Below are 26,644 nucleotides of genomic sequence, written 5' to 3' on the forward strand. Positions count from 1 at the left end.
CATACCCAATTATAAAACTATCGTTAAAAATGAATATTTCATCATTTTGGTATAGCAGCATAAAGCCTCATTAAAAGGAGAAAAAGAAAAAAAATGCAGAGAGAGAATACAGCAGCATAATCAATCAAGTTGATGCATATTTCAATCGAGCCTGCAATTAGGTTTCTTCAGAAGCAAAAATGGCAGAACGGAACCCAGAATCAGAGAGAGAGAGAGAGAGTGGAGTGAGTTGGTCTGAGCTAAAATAAAGAAAATGAGCTTTAGAAGGTAGGAAAGGATGTTGTTTAACAAACTAAACAGTCAAGAAACCATTTTTAAATTTGAGTCAGAGGATACGCCAAGGCTGGACTTTTCCGCCGGGCAAAACAATAAACTGCTGATGAATTAAACAATCAGCAGGTCACCCCCTGCTATCTGTCGGTGATTCGGTGCCCAAACCCCATCCCCATCCGCCAAAAACAATTGTAGCCAACCAAAACAAACCCCACCCGGAGCCCAAACCCACAAAGACCATTCTTTAAAGCAATGGCATGGCCGTAAATAAAACGAAATTCGGATCCAAACACTATTCATTTGAACAGTGCAATTTGAGACTAAAGTAATGACGCCCATTCGCAATAGGGTGTGTACTTTCACTAGTTGTGGTGACAAATTATTGCTGATCACTTCTTCTTCTTCTTTTCTTCTTCTTCTTCTTCTTCTGCCTCCTCCTCCTCTGTCTCGCTGTAGCTGAATGGGGTGGATCCTTTGTGTTTTTATGTTTCTCCCATCTGTTTGTACAAGCCTAGACACCTTGGTACCAGAAGAATCTCTCAGCGCAGACCAGACCTTGATTTCTTCCGGTGGAACATTTGCATTAGGCTTCTTCAGTCCTGAAAATTCTAAGAAATTCTTCCTTGGAATATGGTACAACACAATCCCAAAGAAACCGAAAGTATGGGTTGCCAACAGAGGATCCCCACTTGATTCTCCGGGTGTTTTGATGCTTGGCGCTGATGGAAATCTTGTGGTGTTAGATGGGATGACTAGAAAACAAGTCTGGTCGTCTAATGCATCGATACCAGCTTCTGCAATGAATGCCACAACTGCTGTATTGATGGATAGTGGAAACCTTCGACTAATATTTGTACAAGACGTTTTGTGGCAGAGCTTCCATCATCCCTCTGACACATTGTTGCCCAGTATGAAGCTTAGCCTGAACAAAATAACAGGCCAACAATCGCGTCTTACTTCCTGGGCAGCACTTGATGATCCACAACCCGGAATGTTCAGCGCAGGCATTGATCCGAAAGTTCCCCTGCAGCTAATTATTTGGAAGGGAAATGCTACATATTGGAGAAGTGCTGTTCAGTTTGGCAAGGAGGTTAAAAGATACTTTAGAAATCAAAGTGGAGGGTTCCTTTCTTACAATTTCGATGCTAATGAGATTGATCTTACTTTTGGTGTGTCAAATAGCTCTCTAAAACCGAGGGTCGTTTTGAGCCCAACAGGTGAGTTAAATCTGCAGCTGTGGACTGAATTTGATACAATTAAGACATGGTCTAAAGCATGGGAAGAACCTATTAATAAATGTGATTTTTATGCTGCATGCGGTCCATATGGAGCCTGTGATAAGAACAGTGATCCCCTCTCGTCACAATGCAAGTGTTTGAAGGGTTTTAGGACCGAATTACATAAACAATCGGCTCAGGGGGACTGGCCCGGTGGTTGTGTTCGGGAAAAGGCATTGACATGTGATAAAGGGGAAGGGTTTGAAAAGTTAGAGAAAATGAAACTGCCGGATCATGCTATTATTTTAGGAAATATGAGTACAAGTGAGTGTGAATCTGAATGCCTACGGAACTGCTCTTGCACAGCTTATGCTTATTCAAATGTGATAGAAGGAGGTACTGTAAAATGCTTGACATGGCTTGATGACTTGACGGATCTCGTCGAGAATCATTGGCTTGGGCAAACCATGTATATTCGTGTTCACCGCTCTGATCAAGGTATGTTAGTTTTGTTTCTTTCGCTGCTTTCTGTGTCAATTTATATTCTTAGCAGACAAGAGACAACAAAATTTAGCCAGAAAATGAAGCCTTTTTTGTTGGTTGCAGGCGGTAAGGGTCATGTTGATAAGCTGTCCCTTGTAATCCGAATAGTCTCAACAACAGCAGGATTGCTTACAATAATTTTTGGCTATTTATTGTGGACGAAAATATTGAGAAATGAAGGTAGTACTACCACACGCCACCATCTTTCTCTCTCTCTCTCTCTCTCTCTCTCCAATTTACACACAAACGAATGGTGCTATAACAATTAGACTCAAACAGGGAGCATAGGAAGGAGCATAAGCGAGTCTATAAGAAATTTTAGCCTTAGAGGCGGAAAGAATGACCCCGAACTACCACTCTTCAGTTTAAGGAGTATAGCAGCTGCTACAAATAACTTCTCTGAAGCTAATAAACTCGGAGAGGGAGGATTTGGTCCTGTTTATAAGGTGACCCTTCCACTGTGTGCACTACATGCTAGCACAGTAATAGTTCTTCATCATTTCTTTTGAATATTTCTTATCGATGTCCCAAATTAAGTTTCATCGTTAAGGAGTTTAGCGGTTCCTTTATTCTGGAATTTTCCATCCTCTGCAGGGGATTTTGATTGCAAATGAAGAAGTAGCCATAAAAAGGTTGTCAAAGAAGTCAGGGCAAGGGCATCAGGAGTTCATGAATGAGTTAAAGCTTATAGCCAAACTCCAACATACCAATCTTGTTAGGCTGTTGGGTTGCTGTATTGAAGACGAGGAAATGATGTTGATCTACGAATACATGCCCAATCGAAGTTTGGACAAATTTTTGTTTGGTATATGCTCTCCACTTCTACCATTAATTCTTTCATATTGTCGACTTCCAGAGCATCACATTTTATTGCCTTTTTGCAACATTAAAATCATTCTTCTTTACGGTTTGTGCAATTAGATTCATCTGAAAAGACAAAACTGGATTGGCGTACACGCTTTCGAATTTTAGAAGGTGTTGCTCAAGGAGTACTTTATATCCACAAGTATTCTAGATTGAAAATCATTCACAGGGACCTAAAAGCAAGCAACGTTCTGTTGGATGGAACAATGAAACCCAAAATTTCAGACTTTGGGATGGCAAAAATTTTCGGGATGGATCAAACTGAGGCAAACACAAACAGGGTTGTTGGGACATTGTAAGTTACAATGTTTCCTTCATATGTAAATCTTATGCAGTCTTTAATGTTGACTTCTCTACTATTCATGCAGTGGTTACATGTCGCCTGAGTATGCCCTCTATGGCCGTTTTTCAGAAAAATTAGATGTGTTTAGCTTTGGAGTGTTACTCTTAGAGATTGTGAGCGGAAAGCGGAATTCTGCTTTTCATGGTTCTGAAGATCCGCTTACACTTGCTGGATGGGTAAGTACTAGAAATCCTAGTTTATATCCCTTCTTTTTTTAAGCCTTGCAAGAATGATGCGTTTATATACATGCATGTTATTTTCCTTAGGCATGGAAGTTATGGCAAGAAGGAAGAGGAATCGAGGTTATTGATGAATCGTTAAGGGAAACGTGCCAACTTGATGAAGCTTTGAGGTGTATCCATGTAGGGTTATTGTGTGTTCAAGAAGCTCCAGCTGATCGACCAACAATGTCTTCAGTAATTTGTATGATGCAAAGCAATGAAGCTACATCACTTCCACCCTTCAAAGAACCTGCTTTCTTAATACATAAGAGTGCCTGTGCTGTTGGTTCTTCTCGTCAAACACCTGCTAGTTTTTCGAACAATGAACTCACCGTTAGTTTGCCAGAAGGTCGATAGGGTTCAGTCATGTTTCGTTTTGTGAACGTAAAAATTAAATATATATATATATATATGTGTGTGTGTGTGTGTGTGTAAACCTTAAGAAAAACCTCGACATTCAACTCTTCTTTTCCATGTCGGAAGATCCTTGATTTTGCTATAATGTATCTGTTTTATACAAAGACGGAAGATCTTTGGAGATTCCGTGACGCTTGCTGGTCGGGTAAGTATTAGAAATCATAGTTTATATATTCCACATTTTTAAGCCTTGCAAGTTGCAAGCTACAAATTTCAGAGGTTGATGGTTTATATACATGTAATATTTTAGCATGGGAACTCAAGTATTTTGTTCTTCTTCTCAAACATAACAGTTACTCCAACAAAGCGTTGCTTTTGACAATCACTGAAGTCTCTCTTACCCATGTTCGCCATCAAGCTAACAGAGTTGCCCACCGACTCGCTCGTTATGGTCTTTCGCTTTCCCATGACTATAATTGGGTTGAATCCCCACCGGTATTTATTCTTGACTTACTGGTCGAGGAGACCCCCAGCCATAATTTGGCTCTCTTGTAACTTGCAACTTCTTGAAATACAATACTATTATCGTTTCTTTAAAATAAAAAAATAAAAAAAAATAAAAAAATAAAAAAAACAGACAAATGACTCGTTTGGATGAGCTTTTAAAATGATTGAAAACGTTTTTAGAGAAATTATTTTGGGTTTCAAAAACATTTAAAGTGTTTTCTGCAAGAAACACCAGTTATATGCTTCTTTAAGGAAGCACTTTAAGTGTTTTTTCAGAAGTTACTTGTATCTTTATTAATGATTGATTTTAAAAATATTTTCATCAAAAGTGTTTTAAGTCATTTCAAGAAATGATTAGAGATATGGAATGAATTGGGGAAAAAGTGATTCAGTTGTAAAACGAGGAAGGGGCGTAGGTAAATTTTTTGTGATGGTTCATGAAGCTCTTGATTAAGCCTTAATCTTAACAAAAATTATGTAAAGGAGGAGGAATGGAGGTTATTGATGAATCCATTAGGGAAATATGCTGGCTTGATGAAGCTTTGAGGTGTATCCATATAGGGTTTATGGGTGTTCAAGAAGCTCCAACGATCAACAATGTCTTTGGTAATTCTTGTGCTGCAGAGCAATGAAGCTACACTCACTTCCACCTTCAGATACCCGGTTCTTTCCAGGGCTCCCGTCCCTTCTTCTTCTTCCGCTTCCCTTTCTTTTTCCCTTTTGATTTTTTCGGTCCCAATCTTTCTGGTTCACAATAGAAACTCAATATTGGTTTATTATATTTGAAATACGGATTTGAGATTTTTTTTTTCTTTTAATTTTCTAGTTTTTTGGAAAATTGGGAGGATTTGAGTCTCCTCCACCTGCTTCGATTTGCATTTTCTGGGTTCACAAAGAGCAGACCCATACCTGAAAAATACCAGATTGCTGAACCCATTCGAACCAGAACGCTTTTGAATCAAAACCCAGTCAATTTAACCTTTAGAATTTGAAAAATATATCCCAAATCGTTGAGCCCACTCTCCTAATCGCCCAAATAATCAAGGAAGAGGATACCCATACCTGAATTCGCAAAGGTTAGAAGCAAAGACCTGCGATTCTTCTTGCTTCCTTGAAGTTGTGGCTGTGCGTGCGCCCCGTTCGCCAGGAAGAGCACGGAACAGAAAGAAAAAAGAAAAAGAAAAAAATACTAGGCCTAATCGGATAAATAATTTCTGTGATCATAAGGTATTCGGTCGCTTTGTGATAAAAAAATTAAGGAACATGAGTGTTACATGTGAGAATAAAATGGTGATTTCATCCTCCGTTCAGTACCCAAAATACACACCCAATGACATGGCCCAATAATATTAAAACACCTGTCATTTAGATCTCCGAACACTTGTTATCTTGTTAACCAGACACCCAACTTTATCTTCAACCCATATCCAAAAACCCATCTTCTTCCTTACATCTTTCCCAGGTCCAGACCGCTTCCCGCCAATCTCATCCCCACACCTTCTCCCTCAACCTCTCCTCCGTCCATCCCAACCGCATCTCCTTTCCCGTCGATACCACTCCACTCCCTTCCCGGTCGATCCCACTCCCACCCCCTCCTTCGTCGTCCCCACCGTTATCCCTTCTTCAACTCTCCTCCGTTAATCCCATTCCCAACCCACAAACATGGAGAAAAAAAGACTCGCCCCACTGATCTGGGATCATACGTTATTGATTGTGAATAAAAAATCTACCAATAGTACAGAAATCTAAGGCCATTGGGGTTGGTAAGAGGAGGATGGTGAATATTGTTGAGAGAACATGCCCACTAACCTGGACAAAAGGAATACTGCACATGCAGTACAATATTCCTTGTCAGCTACCATATGGTTTCAGCTCCAATCTCAGATGTGCTGCAGCATGGGCAGCAAGCACGCCACCTTTACATGCATTTGTTTATTACATGCATTTGTTTATTGCATGCGTGTGTGTAAGATGTATATATTAAACCAACTGCCATTGGAGCAGTAAATGAATAATACAACCGAAATATCAAACTCAATATGGTATCAGAGCTTGGGCAATCCTTTGCTCTGCTCTGCCTTCACTCTTCCGCTGCTATACTGTGAACAGCGACATTTGTAACTGCAGCAACCAGTGCACTGCAAGCTGCACACTCGCTGCCTTGTCGTCGCTGCTCTTCCTGTCACAGCCATTAAGCACAGCCGCAGAGCACAGCCAAGCACAGCCACTGCACACTGCCTGCCGACATGGTAACTGAATCTTCCAGCAAACACACCAAATACGAAGATCCCAACAATCCTCTTTATCTTCATCACTCTGATCAGCCTGGAGCGATCCTCGTCACACACCTTTTGAATGACGAAAATTACTCCACTTGGAGCCGAGCCATGGCCATGGCCCTCAATGCCAAGAACAAGGAAGGATTCATCAATGGATCCATTAAAAGGCCCGAGTCTGCATCCACAAGTGAATTCCAACAGTGGACTCGTTGCAACAACCTCGTGAAATCCTGGCTGCTCAACTCTGTCTCGAAAGATATCGGAGCAAGTGTCATCTACAACAATGTTGCAGCTGATATTTGGAATGAGTTGAAGGAACGTTTCTCTCACACAAACAGTGTACATCTCTTCCATATTGAACAAGAGATACATGGAAGTGTTCAAGGAAATTTGAACATTGGTGCATATTATACCAAACTGAAAAGTTTTTGGGATGAACGTGATGCCATATGCACTCTCCCAACCTGTACATGTGGAGCTGCAAAAGAATTAATGCAGTTTCACCAAAGTCAGAAAACCATGAAGTTTCTCATGGGCCTCAATGACTCCTACGCTGCGGTTCGTGGGCAACTTTTACTTATGGATCCCCTCCCTGTTGTCAACAAAGCTTTCTCACTTATTATTCAAGATGAGAAGCAAAGAACAGTTTCAATGCATGCTCCTGAAAGGTCCTCAGTCACCGATACCGCAGCTTTCGCCGTGCGGGATAACATGCGAAACTCTGGTAGGAATTTTTCTCCAAGAAATTCCCATCTAAAATGTGGTCGTTGTGATGCAACTGGACACACTTCAGATACCTGTCGTGCACACCTCAAGTGCGACTACTGTAATTGGAGAGGTCACACCATTGATCAATGCCGCAAACTGAAAAAAGGGAAAGACAACAGCAATATGGGAGATTATCAGGATCGCAGGGGTTCCAATTACAAGGCTAATCACGTTGATACCCAGCCAACGCCTCCAGCAACATCTCCTTCGTCCTACAGCCTCACTTCCGAGCAATATCACAATCTGCTTGCACTCATTGATAAGAGTCAATCCAACTCCACATCTAATCATGTCGGTACCACCTCTACTATGAATAACTTGTCAGGTAGAGTCTTTTGTGCTTCTGCTCTCAATAAGGGAAAGGACTGGATTTTCGATACAGGCGCCACAGATCACATGGTTTGCTCACCAAGCTTAATGACCACAAGTGTTCCGGTATACAATCGACAAGTGCACTTACCCAATCATGCACTTGCCGATGTCACACATATTGGCACAGTTCATCTCTCGAATGATCTCACCCTTCACAACGTGCTTTGTGTTCCATCATTTAAACTGAATTTAATTTCTGTCAGCAAACTCACTAATACCTCATCTTGTTTTGTCATCTTCACTGATAAAATGTGTCTACTTCAGGGCCAACGATCGGGGAAGATGATTGGGACGGGAACTGAACGAGAAGGACTCTACTACCTTGATAATGTGATGAAAACCAGGTGCAATTCAGCGTCAATTGTTGCCTCTTCTTCTTCTTAGCTTTGGCATCAACGCCTTGGCCACCTTTCCAACAAGACCTTACGACATCTCTCTACTTGCATTAAAAATTTGAATTTTTGTAGCATTGATGATTGTTTGATCTGTCCATTAGCCAAACAAACTCGCGCTCCTTTTCCTTTGAGTTCTATCACCACAAAGGCTCCTTTTGAGTTAATTCATGTTGACATTTGGGGAGGTTACCATGTTCCCACTATCACAGGGGCACAATATTTCTTAACTATTGTGGATGATTTCTCAAGATGCACATGGGTTTATTTAATGAATCACAAATCAGATGCACAATCTTATCTCAGCACTTTCATCCACCTTGTTGAAACACAATTTTCCAGACGAGTCAAGGTTCTTCGTAGTGATAACGGTCCAGAATTTTCTATGACCCATTTTTTTTTCAGATAAGGGGATTCTCCATCAAACAAGTTGTGTCTCTACTCCCCAACAAAACGGGGTAGCAGAGCGCAAACACCGCCACTTACTCAATGTTGCTAGAGCCTTACTTTTTCAATCTCATCTTCCTAAGAAATTTTGGGGTGATGCAATCCTCACTGCCACTTATCTCATAAATCGGACTCCCACTCCTCTTCTTCAAAGCAAATCACCCTATGAAATACTTCACCACAAACAGCCAGCGTATGCACATTTGCGAGTGTTTGGTTGCTTATGTTTTTCTTCCACCCACCACCATCGTCCCACAAAATTTGATGCAAGAGCCACACGGTGTCTTTTTCTTGGGTATCCATATGGCACAAAGGGATATCGAGTTTACGACCTTCACACGGGTAAAATCTTTATCTCCCGTGATGTTATTTTCCATGAACATGTGTTCCCTTTTTCATCTTCTGCTGCAGTTTCACCACTTGTGTTTCCACATACTCAAGATACTGCCTATGATGATCCCATCATTCATCCGTCCATTCTACTGGAGCAGGATTCCGTCGATCCATCCTCTTCTTCGCCGGTGAGTCCTGTTTCGGTTTCATCTCATTTTCTTTCCACCTCACCACCTTGTCTTAAACGACCCACTCATGCACTTGGTTATCTTCAACAATATCACATCGACATCAACCTCCCTTCTCGATCCGTCCCTTCATCTCACTCGGCGTTGACCAAAGTACCAGGTACTCCTTACCCTTTGTTTGATGTCCTCACATACGATCGTTTATCTGCTCGACATCGTGCTTTCACCACTTCCATTTCAGCTGCCATAGAACCCAGCTCATTCTCCCAGGCTATACGTGACCCTCACTGGCGTTTTGCTATGGAAGAAGAACTGGCAGCCCTTGCTGCGAATAGGACATGGTCTCTGCAACCATTGCCCCCTGGCAAGAAGTCGGTTGGATGTAAATGGGTTTACAAAATCAAATTTCGATCCGATGGATCCATTGAGAGATATAAAGCACGCTTGGTTGCCAAAGGTTATAGCCAAATTGAAGGCTTAGACTATCGAGAAACTTTTGCTCCGGTTGCAAAATTGACTATAGTTCGTCTACTCCTTGCTGTTGCCTTGGTCCAACAATGGCACCTCCACCAGCTTGATGTTAATAACGCTTTCCTCCATGGTGATCTTGAAGAAGATGTCTACATGTCCTTGCCTCCTGGTTTCGGACGAAAGGGGGAGACACGAGTTTGTAAACTTCATAAATCTTTGTATGGGCTTAAGCAAGCCTCTCGTCAATGGTTTATCAAACTCTCTTGTGCTCTTAGAAAGGCCGGTTATCAACAATCCAAGGCAGATTATTCATTGTTCGTCCGAAACCATGATGGTAAATTCACTGCCCTCCTTGTCTATGTTGATGATATTATCTTGGCAGGAAATAACATACAAGCAATTGAAGATACCAAGTCTTTTCTTATGAAGCAATTCAAGTTGAAAGACCTTGGCCAATTAAGATATTTCTTGGGCATTGAAATTGCTCGCTCTAGCAAGGGGATCACCCTCTCACAACGAAAATATGCCCTTGAAATACTTGAGGATGCAGGTCATCTTGGCGCAAAACCAGCCACCTCTCCTATGGAGCAAAACCTATCACTCAGAAAGGACGAAGGACAATGGGTTACTGATCTTTCCTCTTATCGACGACTTGTTGGGAGACTAATCTACCTGACAATCACGCGCCCTGATTTGGTGTATGCTGTCCATATTCTTAGTCAATTTATGGAGAAGCCTCGAACTCCACACTTGGAGGCAGCCCAGCGAGTCTTACGATACGTTAAGCACACACCAGGGCAAGGAATTTTTCTTTCTGCAAGAAGTCCAATTCAATTGAATGCTTTTTGTGATGCGGATTGGGCCAGATGTCGAGACACACGACGTTCTACCACCGGATACTGTGTATTTCTTGGAGAATCTTAATCTCCTGGAAAAGCAAGAAACAAAATACTGTGTCACGTTTTAGTGCAGAGGCGGAGTATCGTTCAATGGCAGCAACTTGTTGTGAAGTCACTTGGTTGAAATCTGTTCTACAAGACTTGGGTATCAAACATAAACGTCCAGTCAAGTTATATTGTGATAATCAAGCGGCACTTCACATTGCTTCGAATCCGGTCTTTCACGAAAGAACCAAAAACATAGAAATTGACTGCCATCTTGTACGAGAAAGGGTTCAAAGTGGAATGATCGAGACATCTCACATCTCAACCATGAAACAACCAGCCGACATCTTCACAAAGCCACTGAGCTTATACCAGTTTACGACTTTGCTTCGCAAGTTAGGAATAATCAACATTCATTCCAAACTTGAGGGGGAGTGTTGAGAGAACATGCCCACTAACCTGGACAGAAGGAATACTGCACATGCAGTACAATATTCCTTGTCAGCTACCACATGGTTTCAGCTCCAATCTCAGATGTGCTGCAGCATGGGCAGCAAGCACGCCACCTTTACATGCATTTGTTTATTACATGCATTTATCTTCAACCCATATCCAAAAACCCATCTTCTTCCTTACATCTTTCCCAGGCCCAGACCGCTTCCCGCCAATCTCATCCCCACACCTTCTCCCTCAACCTCTCCTCCGTCCATCCCAACCGCATCTCCTTTCCCGTCGATACCACTCCACTCCCTTCCCGGTCGATCCCACTCCCACCCCCTCCTTCGTCGTCCCCACCGTTATCCCTTCTTCAACTCTCCTCCGTTAATCCCATTCCCAACCCACAAACATGGAGAAAAAAAGACTCGCCCCACTGATCTGGGATCATACGTTATTGATTGTGAATGAAAAATCTACCAATAGTACAGAAATCTAAGGCCATTGGGGTTGGTAAGAGGAGGATGGTGAATATGGGCAACAAAGAGGAAGGTTCGAAACTTGGCTTCTGGGAGGAAGGCCATTAAAGTGGTCTGTGAAAATGGGAATGTGTTTCTCCATGGCTGAAGTCAGAGAGATGATAGTTGTTTGGTTGCAAGAATAGTCGGTATTGTAGAAAGATATACGTGTATGTCTGTTAGTGGGCCACGTCAGAGTCAGTATACTTGTGGTACTGAGGAGGCAGTACCCAAGTATTGTCCTTTTGTTTATTTATATTTTTTGCGATTTAAGTTGAATTACTTACTTATCCACCGCTAAATGAAATTTTGACTTGTTTTATTTTGTTTATATTTCTCTCTCCCTATTTGTAGAAGGAAATTTAAATTTAGAACCTCAGGAGCAAGCAATATTGTAAGCTTTGTTGTTTTTATTGAAGTTACAAATGTTTGTAAGTTTCTGCGCATATTACCTAGTTATAGTATATTTTAATACAATTATATATTTACATTAATTAAAAAGGGAGGAAAAAAAATTGGTATTCATGATAATCGAAATTCACTTATAAGTGAATATAAATATCACCAACTCAATGTATAAAGTGATTAGTTTTAGTAGTTATAATAATCAACTTCTTCATTCAATTTTTTTCTCATGCTCATATTCCCCTTGATGACCAAGAGTTAGGGTTCATTAATTTGTTTGTGTGCATAAATATTTTTTTAAGAAGCTAAATCTCTTCGACCACCTACCCTAGCAACCTTATGCATGCACAAAACATTAATCCTCTAGATGATTCTTGTTTCATTTGAATGGAATTAATGTATCAATCTCCAGGAATCATATTTTAGGGTTTACTTCACTGACATATATATTTGAGGTGCATGTCCAAATGAATCTATGTCTCCCACATCCCTCGTATGATAAAATAATATACAATCAAATTGAGAGTTTTCACCCCTAATATCATCGAGATTTTTTATGATAAAACCTAACACGTAATAATAGGTAGTTAATTTGGAATAAATCAGTAATTTGGTGGTAGACCTGCATGGCTTATAAAATTTTGCGGCTAGATCTGACTTTTAGATTCTCATATTTTTGTGTTTGACCAGCGAATTAATTCATTGAACTGTCTCTTTACATTGAACTGTTTGACAATCTGCAGAAGCCATGGCTGTTTTACATTGCCAAGTTCAAGGTTGGTCGAACATGTCTTCCCCTCTTTGCAACGACATAATCAAGGTCGCCTCAGCTCATCCTGTCCTAATAATGACAGCCCACCATATACTATTCTTCCCCTCATCGTTTCACTGCATATTTCTTCCTTTTCTCTTTCATCTTTTGCTCAGATTTCACGTGTATCTTGATCATTGTAATTTTCAGGTATAGCGAAACAAAGAAATTATACTTGCTAATATATATATATATATATATATGTATGTATATTATGCATTTGATTCCTAGAGAAAAAGAAATTAGGTATACTGATATATTTATTTATTATGCTTTTCCAATTAAGGGTGGGCAGGGCAGAAAATTGTACAACCCGACAAGACCAGTTCTCATCTCATGAAAACGCAAATCCTGTCTTAAAACTTTTTTTTATTGAATAAGATGCTTTATTAAACATTATACAATAGTACATAGAAAAATCCATCTAAAATCCAAACATGAATATTAAAAACTAAATCTGTATCTTAATTAAAACATACGCGGCCTGATTAATATAACAAGGTTTAACAAAATGTCGTACAAATGCGTACCAGTGCAGCTAATTATAAAGTACAAAGTCTTCCAAGAAAGAAGACATCAAGCTAGAAGTACGCTAGTGGCTTAATTTTTTTATCATATATTTTTATTTTTAGTTTTTACCTATTTTTAATTTACAAATATTTTTTAATTTGTACCAATTTTTTTTTCATTTTTAATTTGTACCCATGTATATACCGTCATGTAACATTGTATATTTAATCAATGATAGAAAAATTACATATGGTATATTTATGTTTTATGCCTAAACTTTGTATCATATATTTATATTTTTAGTTTGTACCCACTTTTAATTTGCAACATTTTTTTTTAATTTGTAGTATTTTCTTTTTAGTTTTATTTTGTGCCCATGTATTAATTTCTTTTAGCGCCTATATTTTTAAAAATTCATTTGTACTCATAATTTTTAATCTTTTATTTGTACCCTAATTTATTTATAATGTACCCAGTCTTCTTTATTAATGTACCACTTTGTTATATGTGAAATGTACCATTTTTTTTGTAAAATGTACCAATTTTTTAACACTATGGATACATTCTTTTGCCATTTATTATTTCTTATTTTTACATAGTTTTTATCCATTTATTCAATCAAAATGTTTGAATTTTTTTATTGTAACCGTTTCTAATAGTATTATAATGAGGGATTTTAAATTTATAGGATTATAAATCTCATAAAATATCAAACAATTAATGTCAAAACTATAAAAATATAAATATTAATAGTAATATAATGAGGTGTACAAAGTCAAGGGACCTTGATCAAACTTTGAATACTATTAAGGTTTTAATTAAAGAATGTTAAAGATTAGAGACTGCATCCAAAGTATCTCAAAGACAAATCTCTCTTCAAACAACAGGTTTGTATTAGTCAAAAAACGTGTATTATACTTGAAAAATACGGGCACAGACTTCTAGTTGGTTTGATTTTATCTTTATCAGATTCTTCAAAAAATGTAGGCAGGAATGGAACCATGACAAGTCCAAACTATTGAATAACCAAATAAAACTTAGAGACTCTTGTACGCTCTGAGAGTTAAAAGAAGGCTTTGGCCTTCATCTCTTACTATTGCTCTTCGACCGCTCCGCAGCCACTCTGCCGACAGACTCCCCTGGCACACGCACAAGCACCCTGCAAGGTATTCACTTTTTCTTAATTGTTTGATTTCTCTCTTTCTATTGTATGAATTAGGCTGTAATATTCTTTAGTTCGAAGGTTTTTCGTATCATATCCAAGATTCAATTTGGATAAATTAAATTAGAAATTGGGGGTGGGGTTTTAGTGTGAAATCAAATTCTCACATAGCGTTGAGATTTTTTGTAAATTTTGTTAGCTTAAAATCCAACTCAACCGAGTTTCAAGGAGTGAAGGATTTTTTGAGTGAATTAAGTGAACTAAAAAACTCCAGTGGTTGTCTTTCTTGATTATACACTACCTAAAAGCATATTGTGAGCATTAGTCAACCGAAAAATAAAACCAAATTAATCATTAATTAGTTCCCGTTTAAGGTTTAATTAACTTGTGCTCCTGCGTACACTTACATGTCCAGTGCTTCCGCCGTCACACCTAGTTCAACTCCAAACCTAAATCATTCACTCTGCTGATTTTTTTAATCAATATTGTCTCTACCACTTAATTCCTTATAAACTTGGCTTACTTGTGATTCCTAAGTAAGCACGAAATTGCTGGATCGGGATGTGCTGAGAGATATAGAATGAATTGGGAAATAAGTGATTCAGTTGTAAAACGAGGGGGTATGGTAAGTTTTTGTGATGTTTTATGGACCTTTTTGATTAAGCCTTAATCTTAACAAAAATTCTATGGTGGGGGTTTTTGAACCGTTTGAATTTTGTTCATTGTATCTTGACCAAGGATACCGTTAAATTTTGGAGTATAGAATGCACGTGAGTATAATAGAAAATCCCTAAAACTTAAAAACATGTGATAAAATTATGTGATCCACATTTTGATGTAATGTGAAACCTTCACTATTTGAGTGAGTAAATTATATTGTTGGCACCGCTTGTATTTTTTGTAATAAACAAGGATTAGCTGGTGGCTTTATGACAACAGTTCAATATCTCCCCTAACCATCATCGTGTGACTCATTAGCGCCAAAAATCAAATCTAGAACGTGCCATGTAAAATACGAGTTTGAAATTCGCACCCAACCACTTAGCCACCCTGCGGTGGTTTTTTGGGCACCGCCTGTTAAGTTGAAGGCATTCACTGAACTAATTTCTTGTTATTCCACTTCCTCTGACTGCTGGAGATGGAGATGAAATGGCTCAAATTTTCTCGTGTTACATTACTTTTGTTATCTCGTCTTGCCATTTTCTACAAGCCAAGAAAATGTAGTACCTTGAGAACCTATCGGTGCGAACCGGAACTTGACTTCTCCCATGGGGAACTTTCTACTAGGCTCAATTTTAAGCGTTATTAGTATTATTAATTTTTAATTTGTTAGAGACGGATTAGGCAAGATTAGCTCTTTGTCAACAGTCGTGTGTGTGACACCAACCCTCTCTTGAAGGAGAAAGGACCGTTGCACCATAAATTCCCCTCCTGTTCCCTCTCTACTAGATTTTATTAGGAGAATATGGAGAAAAAATAGGAAAAGTAATAAAAGCTGGGGGGAACTTGGCCAATACCCGCTAAAAACAACTTTTGAAGCCGAAAACAAGAAATACAAAACTGCTTGAAACAAGAAAACCCAATTACAAAAAAAAAAAGGAAAAAGAAAAAAAAAGGTAAAACCTATCCTAACAAAATCGAAAATTGGGGCGAAGAGAAAGATTATGATGATACGCAACAATAGCACAAGGAGGACAAGAGTCCCACCAATAAACCCCAGGATGGGTTCTCTCCAAAATTTGCTAAACATTTAGCCACCTGATTCCCTTCACAAAAAATATGTGTAATTCTTATGGACATAGAAGAAAGCAACGCTCAACAATTCAACCAACAAACCCTCAAACGCCAGGGAACACGATTATTAGAAGCAGAAATGAAAAGAACAACTAAGGACGAATCACACTCAATCCAAAGGAAACGCCAACTCTTTTCTCTAGCTAAGTTTACTGCATGAATTACAACATGTAATTCAGCTTCAAAAGAGGTAGCCACCCCTAAAGAAGTATCAAAACACCTTACACATGAACCAAAATGATCACGAAAGATATCGCCAATACAAGCCAATCCTGGTGATCCACGAGCTGCACCATTGGTATTCACCTTGTGTTAAGTGTTATTGGAAATACGGCTCGATACATTATGTGTAATAATATAATTAGTTGAAAACTTAAAAAATAATTCTAACCAATTGTATTATGACACTTGACGTGTTCCGGGTACATTGAAAATCTTTCTTCTTAAATTGAGCATTAGCATTGTATTATTTTTCATTAGATGAATTTAAATTTTGATATTCTTATCTTATTAATTTATAGGGTAATGCTAGGGAAGCCAACTATTTATACCAAGTTTTGTAAATCATATGACGTGATAATTGATTAGTGGCTTAATGTGTTGACTAATGTATTTAATTTCCATTGGTGACATATCACATTGTTTACAAATTGAGTCTAAAAATTTGGTCTACCTAATATTACTCTAAATTAAATCAAGCTCATCTAACAACCATTAAATATTGGTGATTCTACACACACACACCCAAAAAAAAAAAATAAAAAAAAAATAAAAAAATAAATAAAAGGAAGAAGAAAATCCCATTTATGTTTCCCCTAAGAAAACTCTCAAAGAGAGACTCTTCATGGATTATTTGCCACCTTATATTTTTTGCACAATGCTTTATAATATTGTCATGAAAATTATGCCAAAAATATGAAGTAGCGAAAAAATCGATGCAGAATCCCACTTTAGAGAGGGCCACCAATGCAAGTTTTGAATGAAAACTCTATGACTTACAATTTTATAGTAAATGCTTGTGGCCCACTTACACAACTAAACATTAAGGAACAAAGAAAATACAGCAATTAATCCTCAAATAGTCAAACAAATGAGATTTCAAAAAGATTTGCCGTTTTAAATACTTGAAATTAAGATGAGAGTCCCTTCTAATAGAAAATTTCATTTTAATCCTTAAAAAGGATGAGTTTTAGACTATAATCTTGTGTAAGAATAAAATTCAATTTTAGACCCTAGTACATTTAATCATCTCATTTATTAGTTTTATTTTGATGTTTTATTTATCTTTTTATTCCTATTTTAATGTATTAATTACATTTAAATTTAATTTTTATTTCATTTATCATAATTTATTTTAATATCTACATTTAGGAAACTAATTTTTTTATAATATATAGTCCGATAAATTTTTTTATATGTTCTTCATTTAGGTACATTAATACAAAATATTTCGGTATATCTATCGATACAAATATATAGGTACATTAATTCATCGATACAAACATATACATGCATTTTTGTACGTACCTTTTGACACACACATTTGAGTTTTTTTTTTTTTTAGTACAACGATATATTTTACACTAAGGCGAGGGGGTGTTCGGCTAAGCCACATAATGGACAACTTAATTTGGTATAGAATTCGCCATCCACGAGATTTGAACCTAATACCTCTCATTTGAGTATTGACTTTTAGGTACATTAATTCAATATACTATATTTCGGTACATACATTTCGGTACGTACATTTTGATACATGGTATTGACATTTAGGTACATTAATTCAATATAATACATTTAGTTTCATTCTAATGTATTTCGGTACAATCATGTAGGTACAAATATTTCGGTACAAAAAAGCCAATTTTATATATTTCGACACAGTCATTTTTGTATACTTATGTATTTATATATTTTCGTATCACAAATTTCTTTTAATATTTTCTCATTTATGTTCAGCTAAATATTTGCATATTAATAAAATTAAAATTTAATGCGGAGAGATTAAATAAAAGTACATATTAAGTAACAAAGTTGAATATAAATTTTGATAAATGTATACTTTAAGGGATTAAATTGAATATGTAATCTAACCAGATTTTTTTTAAATTTTAATCTTTTGCAATGACTAATGTTCAAAAACCCCCTTGTTTGCAGATTTGTTTTGTGCAGCCATGGATACCAAAACCAAGCAAAGTTTGGTGCTTTCAGCTATCTTTTTATGCCTATTTCTCAAGCTCCATGTTTCCAGTGCAACTGACTCCGTCACTGCAAACCAATCTCTCTCCGGTGATCAAACCATTGTCTCTGCAGGTGGGATTTTTGAGCTCGGTTTCTTCGAATTAGGTGGCCGCTACTACATCAGTGTATGGTACTCCAACCAAGTGGTATCTGCGAGTACCATAGTTTGGGTGGCGAATCGGGAGAAACCGGTCTTCGATAAATTTTCTTCAGTGTTGACGATCTTAGATAGTAATTTACTTCTCTCCAATGAGTCAAAAACTCCAGTTTGGTCTACTAATGTGACCTCCAACAACTTCTCTTCAGTAAAAGCAGTTCTATTGGATAGTGGGAATCTTGTATTATTAGAGAATCTATTTCATCCTCAGAGCCTTTATGGCAAAGCTTTGATCATCCGACTCATACATGGTTACCCGGAGCTAAAATTGGATTCAACAAAATTACCAACCAAACCCAAATTCTCACTTCATGGAAGAATTCCGAGGATCCTTCACCAGGTCTTTTCTCTCTTGAGATGAACCGAGATGGACGCAATTCATATCACATATTGTGGAATAGGTCTATAGAGTATTGGACCAGCGGATCGTGGAATGCAAGTTCGCGCATTTTCAGCTTGATTCCTGAGATGAGGATTAATTACAGTTATAATTTCAGCTATGTGACAAATGAAAACATAACTTACTTATCCTATTCTCTTTACGATCCTAAGATAGTATCTCGACTCGTGATGTCTGTCACGGGGCAGGTTCAGCAATTAACATGGTTGGAGAATATAAAACAATGGAATGTTTATTGGTCTCAACCAAGAAGACAATGTGAAGTTCATGCGACTTGTGGAGCATTCGGGAGTTGCAATGACATATCAGGGCTCCTCTGTAATTGCTTGATGGGTTTTGAGCCAAGGTCGCCGCCGGACTGGTATTTGCAGGACTATTCTGATGGGTGTTCAAGAAAAACGAGTTTGCAGTGTGGGACGGAAGACAGGTTCCTAGAAATGCATAACATGTTAATGCCTGAAAATAAACAGTCTGTGGAGGTTAGGAGTGCTGATAAATGTGGATCAGTCTGCTTAAGTAACTGCTCTTGCACTGCTCATGCTTATGATAGTAATACTGGATGTTCAATTTGGACCGGAGATCTCTTGGGCCTGGAACAACTTGCGGAAGATGACAGTCGTGGAAGAATTTTATTCATCAGACTTGCAGCTTCTGAGCTTATGTATCTAAAAAGTAATAATCGAACGATTGTTCGTGTTGTTTTGAGTGACCATTACTTGTAGAGTAATCATTTTTATTGCTTAACCGAAAATTTTATTTTATTTGCAGGCGGCAAGGGCCGTAATGAGAAGCGTTCCCTTATAATTGCAATGGTCTCAGCAGCAGCAGGATTGCTTGCTATAAATTTTGGCTATTTCTTATGGAAGAAAACATTGAGAAAGAGAAGGTACTGCAACCATATTGTCTGTCTTTCTTTATTTCTCATACACACAAACATACACGAATAGAAGTACGTACAGGAGCATGGATTCTAGAAGTCTTTCTTTGTTTCTCATATATACACGAATGATTGATGCTCTAACATTGAGATTGAAACAGGGAGCATAAGAGGAAGCATGTTGGGACTCAAATAAACTGTGGAGCTGGAGCTGGAGGTGGAACGAATGATACGGAACTACCAGTTTTCGGTTTAACGAGAACATTAGCTGCTACAGACAACTTCTCTGAAGCTAATAAACTCGGAGAGGGAGGCTTTGGCTCAGTTTATAAGGTGACCCTTCCAATTAATTTGTACTGCTAAAGTACATTGATTTTTCTTGATAAAAATGATAATTAGTAACCTTTTCCCTAATTAAGTAATATTAGTACTGCGATGGTTCTCTTTGTGGCATTTCCCTTCCTCTACAGGGGATTTTGCAAGAAAATCAAGATGTAGCAATAAAAAGACTGTCGAAGAATTCAAGGCAAGGACATCAAGAGTTTTTGAATGAGTTGGAGCTTATAGCCAAGCTTCAGCATACCAATCTTGTTAGGCTCTTGGGTTGCTGTATCGAAGAGGAGGAACTGCTATTGATCTACGAGTACATGCCCAATCGGAGTTTGGACAAACTTTTGTTTGGTATATCCTCATTATTTCTAAGATTTATGTTCTTTGATATTGTTGATTTGAGGGATTTCAAATTTGATTAGGTTTTTCCTTCGAAAACACACTCGCTTATTTTCCTTCATGGTTTATCCAATCAGATCCATGTGAAAAAACAGAATTAGATTGGGGAAAGCGTTTTCGAATTATTGAAGGTATCGCTCAAGGAGTACTTTACATCCACAAGTACTCTAGACTGAAAATCATTCACAGGGACCTAAAAGCAAGTAATGTTTTGTTGGATGGCTCGATGAACCCCAAAATATCAGACTTTGGAATGGCAAAAATTTTCGAGATACATCAGACTGAAGCAAATACCAATAGGGTTGTTGGCACATAGTAAGTCTATATGGCACATGGTTTCAATCGTCTAAACCTTATGCAACCGCTACTTTAGTGCTTTTGCTTATTCTACCATTAATTGATGCAGCGGATACATGTCACCCGAGTATGCAAGATATGGCCATTTCTCTGAGAAACTAGATGTATTTAGTTTTGGAGTGCTGTTGTTGGAGATTGTAAGTGGAAAGAAAAATACTGCTTTTTATCGCTTTGAACATTCACCGACTCTTGCTGGATGGGTAAGTACTAAAGTTGTCAACCCCCGACCGTCCTTCCTTTCTCCCTCCTTTCTCGGCCTTCACCCATATGTGCAAATCCGTACTCGCGAGCTTTCACTCACTCACTCTCTCTTTCTCTCTCTTTCTCTCTCCAGCAAACCTCCTTCGAGCTTTCTTCACATACCTTTTCCCAATTACCCAATTTTTCCCCAAATCACTTCCAGTTATGTAACCCCACTTTTCAATTTAATCTTCCTGTCGCCAATTCACCGTCGTCAATCTCTGTAATGGCATCCATCGCTTGCTAGGGTTTCCTAGATCCATCCTGTCATTCTCCGAAAGCACACTGCACCACTACCTCACCAACCTAATCAAACCTTCGTGTGGGGAACTGTTGAGGATTTCACGAATGCTGGGTTAGGTCTCGGGTATTTGATCCAACCAGAAGCCCAATATCGAACCCTTTGTCCTCGTCCGCAAATACCAGACCCAATTCTCCTGCTCGAAGCCTTCGTTGGCCGCCGTTAGGCCCTCGCCATCGCTATACACCGCCCTTGCTGAGGAGATTCTAGGCGAGAGCACAAGAGCCCGATTCAATCACGCCCTTTTTACAGGTATCGAAGTGGTTGCCCAGCAACGGGGAAGTGGATAAAGGTGGAACTTTGTGCGTAGATGAGGTTGCTGAGGCCTTGCAGCTGGGAGGGTGGGTATGAGTTGCAAATGAGAGAATGAAGCGTGGGTACGAGTTGTAGAGGAGATAAGGGAGGGTGATGTGGGTGCAGAAGAGGGAAGGGAGGGAAGGGGTGTGGGTTGCAGAAGAGAGAATGGAGGGAAATGGTGCAGAGGAGAAGGTAGGTACGGATTTGCTCATCTCTCATGGCAAAGATGGTCTACAGACAAGGAGAGAGATGAGGGTTAGAGAGAGAAAGTGGAGATGGTGTGCAGAGGATGAGAGAGAGAAGGGTTAGAGAAGGAAGTGAGAATAAAAAGAAGTTTGAAGGAGAAGAACATTTTTTTTTTTTTTTTGTAATTTTGTAATTTTTTAATACCCACACGGGACCCTTATTGACACGTGGCTCCCAGTCATTGTCCATATGGACGCCACGTCATCAGTTAATGGAAGACTTAATAGTTTGACTAACGGATGTATGAGACTGTCCCAAAATTTATACTTTAGGTATGACTCTGGGAGAAAAAAACTTGATGTACTAAATGTTGAAAACCACAAAACATGAGGGTAGTAAACTGATATTTACCCAAAAAAAAAAAAAAAAAACTTTTGTTTCTTATGTTTGAGGTCTTTTGGGCCCACACGGTTGATGTAAAAATGGTTATCGCTGAGCTTGGAAACTTCCTGGTTGCCCACCACGACGACAATCGCTTAAGTGCTTGAAATTGTGACCACTTAAATGATAATGTTTGTGTTTGTTCGTTCGTTGCTACAATTGATATATGGAAATCTCATCCATTTAGTGACGGGTTCTTTCTATACTCTCAACACTAGCTAGTTTGAATTAGAATCAATTTGCCAGCTAGAATCAGCTTGCCAGCAAGAATCAATTTGCCAGTCCAGTCAAGTCCAGTTCGCCAACTCGTCGCCAGTACGCCAGTCAGGTCAAGTTTGCATGTCTGCCAGTTTGCCTAACAGAGCCAGTCCGCATCTGCTTGTTTGTAAACTCACGTCATATACCGCGTTGAGTTTGACGGGGGGTGTTGGAAAATATTAGTATCTTATGATTATTTGGGTTTGCTAGTTAGTTTAGTATATGGGCTTAGCCCATTAGCATTAGGGTTTCGGTTTCTTATATTTTAGGGTTAGGGTTATTTTATTATAAATAACATGTTTGTTATTCATTTGAGAATATGTTAGTCACGATGTAGTCTTTTAGGGTTTTGTAGCCGTTTCGGCATTCTTCTCTATTAATAATAGTCTTGTTTGTTCTGCACTCTGATATTCAACTATCCACACATCGACAATTGAAACTCAGAGGTCGGCTCCAATGGAGTCCAAACTTGTTTTCAATCTTTTTTAGGAAGTGACTCTTAAGAACTCAGGGAATAGTTATGCGAGACTGATGAGTATATAATTTATGTGGTTAAACTTATATTGGCATGGGAATTATGGAAAGAAGGTAAAGGAATGAAAGTGATAGATGAAACAGTAAAGGAAACGTGTCGGCCTGATGAAGCTCTGAGGTGTATCAATGTAAGGTTTTTGTGTGTTGAAGAAGCTCCAGATGATGGACCAACAATGTCCTCGATAATTTGTCACATCCCAGGCTCGACCCCACCGTAACACGATATTGTCCTCTTCGGGCCCCGACCACGCCCTCATGGTTTTGTTTCTGAGAACTCACACGAGGCTTTTTGGGAGCTCACTGGCTTCAGGTTCTGTAGGAACTCCGAAAATAAGCGAGTTCGAGTGAGAGCAATCCAAGGATGGGTGACCCATATTGTTAGATTCCACATCGCTCTGGGGAGTGGATCCTCTATGCCTTATATGTACCTGCCCACCTCCATTTAGCATGAGGCTTTTTGGAAGCTTACTGGCTTCGGGTTCTGCAGGAACTCCGAAGTTAAGCGAGTTCGCGTAAGAACAATCTCAGGATGGGTGACCCACTGGGAAGTTCTCGTGTGAGTTCCCAAAAAAAAAAACCATGAGGGCGTGGTTGGGGGCCAAAGAGGACAATATTGTGCTACGGCGGAATGGAGCCAGGTCCGGGATGTGACAATTTGGTATCAGAGCCAATCCCTGACCAGAAGTGTGCCGACTAGGATGTTGGGCCCCTAAGGGGGGTGGATTCTTAAATCCCACATCGCCTAGGGGAGTGGATCCTCTATTCCTTATATGTACATGCCCACCTCCATTTAGCACGAGGCCTTTTGGGAGCTCACTGGCTTCGGATTCCGTAGGAACTCCGAAGTTAAGCAAGTTCGCGCGAGAGCAATCCCAGAATGCATGGGTGACCCATTGGAAAGTTCTCGTGTGAGTTCCCAAAAACAAAACCGTGACGACGTGGTCGGAACCCAAATCAGACAATATCATGCTACGACGGAGTGGAGCCGGGTCCAGGATGTGACATAATTCATATGCTTGCCAATGAAGCTACATCTCTGCCACCATCCAAAGCGCCTGCTTTTTCAACGCATAAAAATTCCAATAGTGAAGTTGTTGGTTCTTCTTCTCAAGCATCTATCAGTTTTTCTAATAATGCAGTCACCATTAGTTTGGCAGAAGTTTGATAAAGCTTCAACAATGTTACCTTTCCTAAACACATTTTAACATTTGGATTTGTAACGAAAAATAATAACACTGTGATCAGAGTAAAATCAAATGCACAAGAAATTGGCGATATCTGTTATATAACTTTAAAGAACTTCCTTCTTTAAATTTCACAATTCTTATCTGCAGATGTCCTAGCTTCAAGGCTTCAACTGTACTTCATTTACAACTATTATTATTTTGGCAAATGAGCGTGCTTCACAACTTATGTTGGTCTGATTCAAGTGCGTTCAACGGTAAAACACGTATTCCTCATGCCTCAGTTATTTGTCTAGGCTTCTTTTTAGCGTCGTATCTTTTACACATTGTAGAGGAATATGAATATGAACACATTGGAGAGCAATATGAATATGAACACATTCTAGATCGGATGCAATGAGGGTAGCGGTCACCAAGTACGTCATTGGTGGAGATAATGGGATTCTCATTTCACACATTACCAACTGTTTATCCCACCCAACCGTTATAATTTTAGTAGCCTACCAAGAAAGCTTAAGCCCCATCCCCTTTAAAAGATGGGATTTTTCAAATAGATTCGTGTTCATATAGAGGGATAGTCAATTAAATCTTTTAGCGGAAAACTTTGGATCGCATTCTAATCTCTCTGTCTCCTACACATATGTACACCACGAGATTACACCACAAAAAGGAGTATTCTATGGACGCTTTATGGGACTTGAAGGTCGTCAAGTTAGCTATATATTTGAGTTCGCCTCCTCGAGTCCTTGGTCGATAGTGATAACCCTAGAGGATGACCTAGTGTGCTCTTCTCCCTTTTCTGAAGCTCTCATAGACGTTATGCAGCTAATTCTCACATAACTAGCTGGTGTAGTTTTGAGCTATCTGCTCTAAGCTCTTTATGTAAATTCCAATTAGGCTCAGTTGCTTACCTAAAAACTTTAGTAGTGAAAGTTGAATAAATAGATTTGTAAACCTAAGGAAGAGTGAATTGGTATATATGTGCAAACAATCCCGTTATTTAGACTGCTAGAAGACAGGCCGAAAATGTGAAAGTGTGTGGAAAGTCATACCCACTTATACGACACGTATACACCAAAGACCAATGGGCTATTCAGCTTTTTTTTGTTTTTGTTTTTTGTTTTTTTTTGTTTTTTTGCTTTTCATTTCAATTATTGTTTTCTTGCAAAAACGGCAAACTGTGTACAAATTATACACGAGAACTGTTGAATATACTCTATTGAGGTATGGTGCAGATACAATTTTATATTTGTCAAAATAATAGTTCGTATAAGTGCTAGAATCAACATTGTCCTTCTTGCTCTTATCAGTACAGTACTAAACACTGTATAAATAATACAATAATTAGTTTGATGTTATACCAAACGTCAGATTAATTTAATCAGTACAATCCGTTGACTATTTATCCTATTCGACTGAAATAGCCAGTACAGTTCGAACTGCCAAACAAGGCCTAATAGATGACAAAAGGAAATGATGTAATCACAATCTCATTTTTATGAGGACTTCCATGGCACGTTATAACTATGTTAACTTGACATTACATGTCAATAATGTAAAAAAAATGTGGAAATTTTTATTCCTTTGACATTGTATTATTACTACAGAACATGACATATTCACAATAACAATATAGAGTGTCATGTAAATCGCTCTCTATTTCCACACATTACCTTTCAATATTTTATACTCATGCTGATAAAAAGTTGCACAACAAAGTGTGTTGAGCAACCTTCTAAACTAAGCAAAGTAGGATGAGATTCTTAATGCCAACGTGCGACCATTCCTTATGTGTGAAACAAATCAAAGCCTACTTCAATGGAATACATTTCATATCTATAAGTAACACTTTTTGGCACGTAAATATTCTTATTTCTAAAGAGTAATGCAGAACAGTTCCTATATTTTCCGGGAAAGAGAACGACGGACCCTAAGCCCAACCAGGAAAGGGGATTTTTTTTACCTTTGACCAACTTTTCATCTTCATTTCATGTGAACATGTTCAAAACTAGTTATGTAAACCAACTTCCATCCAATGCGGTGAAGGTCGAAAGGCAGGCTCATAATCTGAAGTCTTAAGGCATCTTAAAGTGACAATAATATCCTTCATCACAAGTGATGAAAGTCAAATTGGATGTGACTACCAAAGGAAATTACCCATGTCCATCATTTGAATGCTCTTCCATGTCCGTAGAAATGTGATCGACATATTTTAACCGCGCACATTTAATTATTATTTCTGTAAATATTCTATCTAATTATTTATTATTTAGTCAATTCAAACAAGTTAATGATTTACATGTTAATATTTTTATAATGAACCGTCCAATTTTCTAATACATATGAAT

At 38.6% G+C, this 26,644-nt stretch overlaps 2 protein-coding genes and 1 pseudogene across 4 annotated transcripts; all 3 read left to right on the forward strand.

The window, feature by feature from the left end:
- Nucleotides 1-620: 620 nt before the first annotated feature.
- LOC137709193 (receptor-like serine/threonine-protein kinase SD1-8) lies at nt 621-4,094 on the forward strand. 2 transcript variants are annotated; one of them, XM_088688818.1, is made up of 7 exons: nt 621-1,988; nt 2,097-2,213; nt 2,313-2,479; nt 2,628-2,838; nt 2,955-3,192; nt 3,266-3,416; nt 3,507-4,094. In XM_088688818.1, the coding sequence occupies exons 1-7, from the start codon at nt 734-736 to the stop codon at nt 3,816-3,818; spliced, it is 2,451 nt and encodes an 816-aa protein (XP_088544944.1). In that variant the 5' UTR covers nt 621-733; the 3' UTR covers nt 3,819-4,094. The 2 variants fall into 2 exon arrangements, 1 of the variants encoding a protein (XP_088544944.1); XR_015958302.1 differs by having other exon boundaries at nt 632-1,988; nt 3,310-3,416; nt 3,507-3,647.
- A 2,477-nt stretch (nt 4,095-6,571) lies between these two features.
- LOC148689323 (uncharacterized) lies at nt 6,572-10,499 on the forward strand. The gene is made up of 2 exons (XM_088689455.1): nt 6,572-7,807; nt 8,898-10,499. The coding sequence occupies exons 1-2, from the start codon at nt 6,572-6,574 to the stop codon at nt 10,497-10,499; spliced, it is 2,838 nt and encodes a 945-aa protein (XP_088545581.1).
- A 3,566-nt stretch (nt 10,500-14,065) lies between these two features.
- Nucleotides 14,066-21,686, forward strand: LOC137709191 (G-type lectin S-receptor-like serine/threonine-protein kinase At2g19130; annotated as a pseudogene). Its single transcript, XR_015958604.1, has 8 exons — nt 14,066-14,304; nt 18,252-19,564; nt 19,661-19,778; nt 19,931-20,102; nt 20,240-20,450; nt 20,576-20,813; nt 20,905-21,055; nt 21,480-21,686. The product of XR_015958604.1 is annotated as a G-type lectin S-receptor-like serine/threonine-protein kinase At2g19130 (transcript).
- The last annotated feature ends 4,958 nt before the right edge of the window (nt 21,687-26,644 follow it).

Source organism: Pyrus communis, chromosome 17, assembly GCF_041283825.1.
Source record: "Pyrus communis isolate YQ-2024b chromosome 17, ASM4128382v1, whole genome shotgun sequence".
Lineage (NCBI taxonomy): Eukaryota > Viridiplantae > Streptophyta > Magnoliopsida > Rosales > Rosaceae > Pyrus > Pyrus communis.

What these genes read in the sequence shown, in the direction of transcription:
- LOC137709193 (XM_088688818.1), top strand. Translation starts at nt 734, where the DNA reads ATGGGGTGGATCCTTTGTGTTTTTATGTTTCTCCCATCTGTTTGTACA. An exon ending in GAAAATATTGAGAAATGAAG is followed by an intron (nt 2,214 to 2,312) that starts GTAGTACTACCA and finishes AGACTCAAACAG; the next exon opens with GGAGCATAGGAAGGAGCATA. An exon ending in GATTTGGTCCTGTTTATAAG is followed by an intron (nt 2,480 to 2,627) that starts GTGACCCTTCCA and finishes CATCCTCTGCAG; the next exon opens with GGGATTTTGATTGCAAATGA.
- LOC148689323 (XM_088689455.1), top strand. Translation starts at nt 6,572, where the DNA reads ATGGTAACTGAATCTTCCAGCAAACACACCAAATACGAAGATCCCAAC. An exon ending in TAATGACCACAAGTGTTCCG is followed by an intron (nt 7,808 to 8,897) that starts GTATACAATCGA and finishes TATGGCACAAAG; the next exon opens with GGATATCGAGTTTACGACCT.